Genomic DNA, 12009 nt, shown 5'->3' with positions numbered 1-12009 from the left:
ATGCTGAAAGATGATAAAACAAATGCTGAGACACAAAATTCTGATGACAAGTTATAAACTGCTTTGATATACAGGGTGAAGATGCACTGAAGCAGAGGTCATTTAAACTTTGAAGAATTTGGTCTGACAGTTTGTGGATTTTGTAGCTATAAAGTAAAGATTGACATGAGAAACCACATGGCTGCTGCTACATTGCAAGTATGTTTGCCACTGACTACCAGGTGTTGCTGTGTTGTTCAGACACAAGGTGTCAAAGACTGAACTGTGTAAGAAATATGAGCAATGATGAGGATTGACCATCTTTGCAAGTCATAAATGAATCTTGGTACTACCAAAGATAGCACTGAAAGTGTATGTTTATTCCATGTCAGATACAAGACCTGTCAACATTGCTGTGTGCCACCAATGTATTGACACTTGTTCAATGTAATGAAGAATTGGACTTGGACCCTAATTAACCTGCTCAGAAACTTGTTAGTCAAAGAATGACATTCTGTTTGCAACAGTCAATCAATTTGGAAATAAGGTGTTATATCTCTATAAACATTTTCACATTGACTTTTTGCAAGAGTGATGTTTTTAGTTGACATTGTCATATGTACCAATTCCTATTAAATCTTGTAACTTCAATTAAAAAGCAATTAAAAAGTGATGTTTCAGTATAGTGTTTTGTTCAGTGTAGCAGAGGCATTGGACAGCAAAAAGCTAGCACAGTACTGTACATGACTGCCATATTGAATCATCTGATACCCAACAATGAACACGACAAATACAACATACCTTGTGGTTGAATATGTATGTATTACAAAATTCACAACTTGAAAGAAACATAAGTAATATAAGTACTAAGAACTCAGCATATGATATTGTGCAACTCCAGTACATGTTCTCATAAAAGATCAAAAATCTTTTCAAATTCTCTGTTGTTGTACTCTTACATGTGACACTGAGGATGTGCATTGAGTTGGGCTAAACTTTCATTATCGTTCTAAGGCTGATGATCAGATGATACTGATGGCTGCTCAGCCAGGAAGAACCTACTAAAGAATGTGGAAACTGAAGTTTATAACTTGAAATATTGTTGGCCACATATTAAGGCCACTTGAAGTCTTAGCTACAAATACAAATTTATATCCATTTTTTTATATCTATATTTTAAACTTTTCCCAGCAAACATAATTATATCAGATCTTTGTTAAATTCTTGAAGTGATTTAATAATGAAGGGGGTTCAAGAAAAGATGTTTTTTATAGCTATTCTCCTGTCATCTGTTCACATGAAATAAGGTTATTTCATAAAGAAAGGTACACAAAGAGTACATGATCAAATATCAAAGTTAGACTTTTGCTGTGGTAGAGGATCCATCATCACATGAAACATTGAAAATAGAATAATTTCTATCAAAGCCATACAAAGTCAAAATGCTTGGCAGTGGTAAAAATTTAAATATCACAAGTATGTCAGAGCTTGGTTAAATGTAACAAACACAGAAGACATTTGATAAAAGGCTTCAATTATGATGTCTACATAACATTTGGAATGACTTAACACAAAAAAAATACAGACAACTGAAATGACACTGTAAAATGTCTTTAGACACAGTTTACATCTAACTCAGATAATTCATTGCTTGACAAAAAACTGAAAGGTGATGTTTATGTTGTGACAAAGTTCTTTGACCATGTTACGATAACTGTTTACTGTCTGACATTGAACAGAGTCAAGATTTCAATTCCATAGCTATATCAGCACTGAACCTGTTCTGAAAATAAAGGCCGAGCTCACAAAAAGTTTCTGTATTCTGTCATTCCTGAGTCTTACAGCGGGGCTTGCCAGTATTTTCTCTTCCTGAAACATTTCTTGTCTATACAGACGTAGTGGTGTGAAATCTATTATGACAAGCATCACAAGGGATATTGACGATGAAAAATGACATTTCAGAGTTTTTCTATCATCCTCAGCCTGCTGATTATATTGACAGTCTGAAAGGAGCCTATGAAATTTGCATAAAAGTTCGTGTTAGAGAGCCTCATTTTCGTTACGCTGACCGCCACTGCAGTGAGGGATAAAATACGGCGAAAGGGTGGTCTTTAAATACCGACGTGCAGCAAAACGTACAATAGCTAGAACTATAATTTTTGCTTTCAGTTGTAGCATACATACTAATGATCTGTTTTCCTTGGGTAAACTCACAAAAGTTGAGAAGATTTTATTTAAATCGCTACAAAGTGGGTGGCGAGGTCGACCCGCCAAATGCGGAAGTAAACTTCACCTTTTTCGTAAAACAGCTCGATAATGACCTTAGAGGTCTTAAGCCAAGCCGAAAATTTCAGAAAATATTCATTTAACTATTATCAACATTTGGTGAAATTTTCATGACCGTGCGACCATGGACATGTATTTGCGGCAGTGTTGAATGTTGGCATGCAGTTACCATATCGCTGTATACGTAGATCTCGAGGGTCTATGAGTATACGAACACCCGTTACGCTACGTACACTCCACGCTGTTTACCGCGACCAAACCACTTGTAGTTCACACGGCGCGGGTGTTACACGATTAATCTTTCATTTTTTCAAAGTTTACTCCTATAATCTCGGGTCACTGATGTTATATATAAATAAAGTATTTAATTAATGTCACATTATGACCATCAATACTTAAAAAAATTTTTTGCTAGTTACATGAGTTATAACATTTGCCAGTCTAGTTCGAGCACGAACGGTAATGCTAGCAGGGATGGCCGCAACGCGCAGCTGTTTACCGGCTATCATTCTAGCCGCATCTATATTCACGTACTCGTGTGCGGGATACAGAGTAGCCGTATTTATCCACGGAGATTTTTTGCAGTCGATGTTATTTCCTACAGTTTTTGTATGCTTGCTAGCTACTAGAATGCGAAAACGGAAAAAATCACTCATAAACGAAACAGCACTGCTGGTCAGTACGACGGGTGTCTACCACTATACTACGTGTACGGCCGCAGACAGTGATAAACGTAGCCCTTCTGTCACCGTAGTGTTTTTTTTTTTCCATTTGCACTGTCCACGACTTTACCGAGAAGCCAGCCAGGCAGATTGTGTTGGCCAGTGAGGTAACACAAGCTTGCAGTCTTGCTTCCTCGTCACAATCATTGAAAACATAAACAGAACCGAAAAAATCTGCCAAGTTAGCCGGTGAGGACCGAGAAAGAGCTGAAAGAGTTTACGTGTACACTCACACTGCGCTGTAGGTCGCCATGTTAGATTTAACACATGAACGTCGCTGCATAGTCAACTTCAACGAGACTTATTCAAAAACGGAGGCTTAAGCCACTGAGATTTTTTCAGATCGTATGGACCTACTCAAGATACGTCCCCTCCTTACTTCTCATGGAAATTTGACTTTGGATATGCTTTTGCGGCAGTGTTTAGTGAACGGCATTTTCGGTCGCTCGAAAACCATGAAAATAAGGCTAACGCAAAAACGAATCGATAAAACCCCATAAAAAATCATCGGCGAACACTAACTAAGAGTACAATTCAGCCGCTAACTGGAAACAGGACGGATGCTAACGAAGGCTGAGATATCTGCGGATAAAATTCTGGCGAAAAGTGCCATAACCGTCACTCACTGGCTAGAGGGCGCTGTTCGAATTTGAACTAAATCCCTAATTATGCATGCAAATGAAGTACCCTCCTTTCAGACTGCTGATTATATTGAAATCAGTGATACAAAAATAAAATCTACATGCAAACAATATTGACAAACCATAAACCTGCCTGCAGAACAGACATGTTGTATTAACATGCAACATGAAGATTAGAATTAGCCCATTCCTTTTGTCGTATTCCTTCATTCTTGAATATTTCTCTCTTAATCTCTCTTCATCTGTCTGGTAAGCCTTGACTCATGAATTCTGAATTTTTTCAACGACAGCATGAGAGTTGATTTCTAGAAGTGTGCCGTGTATCTTTCCACATCCATCAAATCATTCAGAATCTGTAATAGAACAGAAGTTTAAGGTTGACTTTTTTGATCTTTTCCTGCAAAACCCTTTTGCTAAGACTGCATGAAATTAATCTGTAAAAGCTATGAGTAAATATACATGACCAGCTTTCCAACAGTTCCTCCCTCCCCTTCCCCAGCTCCCTCTCTGGCACATTTCTATCATACACACATACACATTCCAACACCAAATACAAACATGGTAATTTCTGAGCTACTATGACATGCCATTGATGTACTGAGGCATTCACTTTTAGTTGAAACAGCTGCTCCACTAGGAAAACATGAATTTTATGTTTGCTACATGGTGAAATTGTTACAATTTTATGTTTGCTACATGGTGAAATTGTTACAATTTCTAATGACTTCTCTCATGATACATCAGCCGCACCCTGTTGCCAGCAAATGAAAATTGTTTAAAACAACATTAAGGCAAAAATAGGTACCAACAAATGATTTTTAGCTCATATTTGGTTTTATATATAAATACCAAAAAGAGCTTATATGATGAGTCTGAGTGGCGTCTGTGTCTGTATATTTGTGGGTATGTGCGGATGTATGTCCGTCACACACAAAGGCTCCCATACTGCCAAAGCTACCGTCTCAGTATTTGGTGTACAGGTAGATGTAGAGGGTTGAGATGTGAATTTGTTCAAATGAACACATCAGTGTCAAAAATGTGCAAATGAGGTAAAGAGAATAGCGTCAATGACACTGTAGCTCCCATCCTGGACTATTTAGTGTTTGTTCTCTGGTCAGATATTTGAACATGTGTGAAAGGGATAAAGTGCATGAATGAAGTGTGAAAATACTTAAATGAAATGTACTGGAGACAGTGAAATATGTTTAATGTAATTATTCAGAATATAAAATGGAAAAAATACAGAATTAGATATATCGAATACTGTGATACAACCATTAACTCAACAAGTCATTTACAATGACATAGTCCCAACTTGTAATAGGAGTATTAGTCTTGATGGGGCAGGAAAATGTGGTCATTAAGAAGTATCACTGGAGTGTATATGTTGAGATCTATGGGCACATAGGTCTATGTCATTGTTCCCAATTTGAAACACATGAGGCATGTCTAAGTTATGGTTCTAAATCGGGAAAAAAGATCAGACCTCTAGCAGTATTGGCCAGCCAAGAAATACATATGCGCATTATAAATGAGGTACAAGATGTGACATCTTAAGGTCTAATATCCTATCAAAATTGGAGGGTATAGAACTTGTGGTTACTGAAATATGCATATATATGTATAATCAAGGTCAAAGGTCATCGAGGTCACATGACATTTTGAAAAAAAAATTATATTGCTAATTAATCCCTATATGCCAAAAAATCAGATCTCTAGCTCTATTCGCTTGCCCAGAATTAGATGTGTACATAATTAATGAGGTAAAGCATGTGTTGTCATAAGGTCTCCCATCCTACTAAATACAAAGGACATAGCACTTGTGGTTACTTATTTATTGACATAAACATATATATTTTAGGTAAAAGGTCATCGAGGTCACATGACATTTGGTCAAAAAAATTTCTCTCCTATAGTTATCCCTATATACCAAAAATCAGACATCCAGCTCTATCGGCTCGCTCAGAATGAGACATGCGCATAATTATTGAGGTACAGTATGTGGCGTCATAAGGTGTCCAAACATACCAAACATGAAGGGTGTAGCACTTGTGGTTACCGAGTTATGGAAAAATATGTATATTTGAGGTCAAAGGTCACCGAGGTCACGTGATATTTTGTCAAAAAAATTGTTTTGCTAAGTTATCCCTATATACCAAAAATCGGACCTCTACCTCTATTGGCTCGCTCAAAATTAGATATGTGCATAATTAATGAGGTACAATATGTGGCGTCATAAGCTGTCCCATCATACCATACATGAAGGGTGTAGCACTTGTGGTTACTGAGTTATGGACAAATACGTATATTTGAGGTCAAAGGTCACCAAGGTCACGTGACATTTGTCAAAAAAATTGTTTTGCTAAGTTATCCCTATATACCAAAAATCAGACCTCTAGCTCTATTGGCTCGCTCAAAATTAGATATGCGCATAATTAATGAGGTACAATATGTGGCGTCATAAGGTGTCCCATCATACCATACATGAAGGCTGTAGCACTTGTGGTTACTGAGTTTGGACAAATATGTATATTTGAGGTCAAAGGTCACCAAGGTCACGTGACATTTTGTCAAAAAAATTGTATTGCTAAGTTATCCCTATATACCAAAAATCAGACCTCTAGCTCTATTGGCTCGCTCAAAATTAGATATGTGCATAATTAATGAGGTACAATAGGTGGCGTCATAAGCTGTCCCATCATACCATATATGAAGTATGGTAGCACTTGTGGTTACTGAGTTATGGACAAATATGTATATTTGAGGTCAACGTCATCAAGGTCACATGACATTTTGTCAAAATATCGAGATATCTGCGTGAACGGATGGACTCAGGATAGACGAACAGACGGACATGACCAAATCTATAAGCTCACTGGACTTCATCCGTGGGGACTAAAAATTGTGTCACTGCATCCTTTTTGCAATATGAATACGATGAGAACTAAATTTTTATTTTTCGTGGCCTTATACATGGGAGTCTATGTAGATCTGCCTTATACATGGGAGTCTATGGACGTGTAAACTAAAAATATGCAAATTTCACCACGATTTGCCCAAATTTGGGAAAGGTCACTCCTATGCACTTCCATACCAAGTTTCAAATCAATCGGACTTGTGGTTTCAGAGCAGGAGATTTTTGACCAAAAATGGGAGAAAATTACAAAAAAAACATGAAAAATAGCAAGTCCAAGATACTGACCCAAGATGTGCACAATCATTTCATGTCAGCCCAAAGTACTAACATGCTAATTTTTCATGTAATCTGCTCAGTGGTTATTGAGTTTTTTCAATTTGACTGTTTTTACATTTTTCACTTAATTTGCATATTTTTGGCAATGACAACTTCATTTGAACAAAATCTCATCTACAGCCCATCATCCATATACACACCAAATATCAAGATGAAATGTACAGCGGTTTTGGAGTTTTTGATGTTGACGGACAGACATACAGACATACAGACATACAGACATACAGACATACAGACATACATACATACAGACATTTCCCTAGCCTATAAGAATAGCTTCCATTGCCATATATACATATGGCTATGGGAGCTAAAAATCAGACCTCTAGCTCTATTGGCTCGCTCAAAATTAGATATGCACATAATTAATGAGGTACAATATGTGGCGTCATACGGTGTTCCATCATACCATACATGAAGGGTGTAGCACTTGTGGTTACTGAGTATAGACAAACATGTATATTTGAGGTCAAAGGTCACCGCAGTCACGTGACATTTGTCAAAAAAAATTGTATAGCTAAGTCATCCCTATATACCAAAAATCATCCGACCTCTAGCTCTATTGGCTCGCTCAAAATTAGATATGCGCATAATTAATGAGGTACAATATCTGATGTCATAAGGTGTCCAATCATACCATACATGAAGGGTGTAGCACTTGTGGTTACTGAGTTATGGACAAATATGTATATTTGAGGTCAAAGGTCACCAAGGTCACGTGACATTTTGTCAAAAAAATTGTATTGCTAAGTTATCCCTATATACCAAAAATCAGACCTCTAGCTCTATTGGCTCGCTCAAAATTAGATATGTGCATAATTAATGAGGTACAAAATGTGGCGTCATACGGTGTCCCATCATACCATATATGAAGGGTGTAGCACTTGTGGTTACTGAGTTATGGACAAATATGTATATTTGAGGTCAAAGGTCACCAAGGTCACGTGACATTTTGTCAAAAAAATTGTATTGCTAAGTTATCCCTATATACCAAAAATCAGACCTCTAGCTCTATTGGCTCGCTCAAAATTAGATATGTGCATAATTAATGAGGTACAATAGGTGGCGTCATAAGCTGTCCCATCATACCATATATGAAGGGTGGTAGCACTTGTGGTTACTGAGTTATGGACAAATATGTATATTTGAGATCAAAGGTCATCAAGGTCACATGACATTTTGTCAAAATATCCGAGATATCTGCGTGAACGGATGGACTCATGATGGACAAACAGACGGACATGACCCAATCTATAAGCCCACTTGACTTCATCTGTGGGGACTAAAAATTGTGTCACTGCATCCTTTTTGCAATATGAATACGATGAGAAACTAAATTTTTTTTTTTGTGGCCTTATACATGGGAGTCTATGGAGATCTGCCTTATACATGGGAGTCTATGGAAGTGTAAACTAAAAATATGCAAATTTCACCACGATTTGCCCAAATTTGGGAAAGGTCACTCCTATGCACTTCCATACCAAGTTTCAAATCAATCGGACTTGTGGTTTCAGAGCAGGAGATTTTTGACCAAAAATGGGAGAAAATTACAAAAAAAATCATGAAAAATAGCAAGTCCAAGATACTGACCCAAGATGTGCACAATCATTTCATGTCAGCCCAAAGTACTAACATGCTAATTTTTCATGTAATCTGCTCAGTGGTTATTGAGTTTTTTCAATTTTGACTGTTTTACATTTTTCACTTAATTTGCATATTTTTGGCAATGACAACTTCATTTGAACAAAATCTCATCTACAGCCCATCATCCATGTACACACCAAATATCAAAAAGAAATGTACAGCGGTTTTGGAGTTTTTGATGTTGACGGACAGACATACAGACATACATACATACATACATACTGACATTTCCCTAGCCTATAAGAATAGCTTCCATTGCCATATATACATATGGCTATGGGAGCTAAAAAGGGAAATACTGCAAGTGTGCAGGAGTGGTGGCAGTGAACTGATTCAGCCCACACATCTGAATAAGAGGATTTTGACCTTTAACCTATTTGTATGCAGGGTACCTATTATGTTTGGGAGTGGTAGCAGTAACTGAAACAGCTAATGCTTCATTTCCTGTCTCATTGTTTATGAACTGTGACATATTAACAGATCTGCTGAAACCATATGGATGTCTATTTTTGTACATCCATGGTAGAAAGATTCTCTGCTATGCATGTTGCTAAAGTTGACCTTCAGCATCTAAAGTTTCAGACCTTATTTACTTTTGTCATTCTTAATCTTCTGGTTTAAATATTTCTTGTTGTTTTTCTGGTTGTACTGTGCAGATATGAACGTATAATTTTCCTGCACTGAACAGATAGAAATAAAACTTATTGTTGATCTTTGGTATGTAACAATTCTGATCAAATTTGAGCGACACCGTATAATTGCGGTATTTTTTTATCAACAGAGAGTATGATATTCAAACAAGAGCAAAATACTCTAATAAAGTATGTTCCAGATAAAAACAATACTAATCTTGAAGTCAAGGATGTAGTGTGTTTATAGCGGTGATAATATCTAAATGTTTGGTATATGAGACGTCTGAATGAGAACACATACTATGAACACAATAAATGGATTCAATAAAAGAGAAAAAGACTTGACAATGTCTAAGCATCCTAGAAACCCTTTTGGCATCGCTGTTTTTGCTGGTTTGCCAGTACTTTTTGCCCATTGGTCACCTGGTAACAGCACGCTCTACACCACTCACTGCTTGTTGTATCATCCCATGGGTCACTGATGGGTGCTCCCTTTAAAGTCCCCTTATGTACTGTAACAATAAATCTGCCACATTTAACACACCTTTGCATCCATAATATTCTGTTTGATACCTAGGGTAACGTTGCCATCATTATCCACACATTTTTCCAAGAGACATTATACCATACTTACGCTTAATATGAATTTGCAAGCAACAGATACACAAACAACTATTTCATTGAAAAACTCCGAAAGGCAAGTCCCTACCAACTTTTTGTTCTGTCAGCTCAATGCTAATCAGAGTTCTTATTTCTACGCTCACTGGCAACACAACGACAATATTCTCAACAAAGGAAAGGAGTTTGGTTCATTTCTAAAGTGTACATACAATACAAGATATTGACTTCAATCCAACTCCTTTTTCCATGATAAATACAACATGAGCATGTAATGACAGAGATATACTGCCAGGGGGGAACAGAGAATAATTATAATTATTACACTTTATAAGATTGTATAAAGTTGCACTTCAATAAAAATATCAATAGTTGTTAGTGTATTTGTAGTGTGTCCAGATATAATGAGCAAAGGATTTGAAATGCATATGGATCTGCATTTCAATACAATACGTTCTGCAAAATCTTACAATGAACAGAAAAGCCTAAACTTCAACTCTACCGATCATTCAGTTGTGGCAACAGTGGGATGCATTTGTAACAACAGTAACTGATAACCAATGATCTGAAATTGTTACATTTTCACCATTCAGCAAACACAAAATCTATGTTTTCCCAGAATGGCAACCGTAGCTACTAAAGTTAATCAGCAATACATGGTCTTTACTGGTACATATTACAAAAAAAGGTATACTTGAAACTTAGATATTGCATGTACTGTATTATACATAATACTATATAAATATTTCAATATTCAAAATATTCCAAAATTGAGGAGATACAGAATCTTGTGTGTAAGAAAAAGCAAACCTTAGTGTTTACACTAACCTGATCAACACTTGTACCAATCTTTTTGGCCAAGTCACTTTTTTCCTGGACACTCAGTGATGTATACTTCCACAACAAATCACCATCCAAGATATTCTTCAGTGGATTTTGCAACTCTCTGTAGTGATGCCTCACAATTCTGTAAATAAAACATTCAATGAAATGCATCATCCCAAATACTGGTAGACATATAGAAATTCATCAGTGTCCTTGCGTGTGTGTGTGTGTGTGTGTGTGTGGTGTGTTGGTGTGCAAGAAATGTTGTGGTGTGTTTGACTCATATTTGTAGTTGTGTATTTGTTACAACATTTCATAGCGGTTTAGTGTTGGTCTGGCATAAAACATCCAGAATTCTTAAAACAAGATTATTTGATAGTTTTTTTGTATTAAGTTGTTTTATTGGTAACATTTTCTTTAGTAACAGTAACTTAAATTAAAATGAAGTACAGTGCTTAGTTATCTACAATTTTGTGTAAAATTGAAATCCATTTGCTGTAGTGTCTCTCTAATTTGTCTTTTTCCAGAGCTATTTCGTACTCAAGATGGTAGTTGAATTTCACTTGCAACATAAAAGCTGCAAAGTGTGGTTTACTCTGTTTCATTTTCATGGCATAGATGTGGATTATTTGATAGTTATAGTGTTACTGATCAATCTTTCTCATTACAGCAATGCACTCTGGGTCGTAAACCTTTGTACAGAGAGCTTACATGAACAATGCAAGTAACTGGAAAAATACAAGGAAGCTTTGAGTAGAAACACTCATTTTACAAGAGATCTCAGCCAAAAGGGGTGACTCCTGTCATAAATGAGAATGAACATGTCAGACAATAACAGTGCATTCATAAGTCTTCACAGCTCCCTCAGTGTTCAATTCAAACAAGATGATGTCCTAGGATTTTTCTATCCTGCACTAATGTAGCACATTCACTTATACCATTGAACTCAAATATTGATGACAGGAAAGTATGCTGAATGCAGTTGCCAGTCAACACAACTGTAATTGATGAAGTAAGATTATAAGGTATTTCAGCAAAGACTGAACTAAAGTTTTCCAAAATTGCATTTTAATTTTCAATTTTTCACTTTCAAGAAGCGATATATTGTGTACTGTAATGTTGCTAAACATAGAATACATGGTGCATTGCAGATCACCACTTTTCATTGAGTTTGAATAGTAAACCATAAATCAAAGGGCTTTGCTTTTAACCGTGTACTTAAAATAGTGAATCATCTAAAAATATTGTACATAAAACAGTTTTCATTTAAAGGTGGGGGAATCCATCCCAGGGAGCGAGTTTGTTCTAATCTGTAAGAAGATTATGAAGGTGCCATAGCCTTTTGTTTTCCATTGAAATTGTAATGTATTTAGTAAATTTCCCCGCGAGACAATCTGATGCCTGAACCA

At 36.5% G+C, this 12009-nt stretch overlaps 1 protein-coding gene across 1 annotated transcript in view; it reads right to left on the bottom strand.

The window, feature by feature from the left end:
* Positions 1–781: 781 nt before the first annotated feature.
* The window catches only part of LOC139147097 (cleavage and polyadenylation specificity factor subunit 1-like), a 57869-nt gene continuing 46641 nt past the window's right edge, over positions 782–12009 (bottom strand). The window contains exons 40-41 of the mRNA XM_070717960.1: positions 10604–10742; positions 782–3981 (exon numbers count right to left, since the gene is read on the bottom strand). Of these exons, the coding sequence (XP_070574061.1) occupies positions 3934–3981; positions 10604–10742 (187 nt within the window). The 3' untranslated portion in view covers positions 782–3933. The remainder of the gene's footprint in view (positions 3982–10603; positions 10743–12009) is intronic.

Source organism: Ptychodera flava, chromosome 13, assembly GCF_041260155.1.
Source record: "Ptychodera flava strain L36383 chromosome 13, AS_Pfla_20210202, whole genome shotgun sequence".
Lineage (NCBI taxonomy): Eukaryota > Metazoa > Hemichordata > Enteropneusta > Ptychoderidae > Ptychodera > Ptychodera flava.
This window is presented reverse-complemented; position numbering and strand designations above follow the sequence as displayed.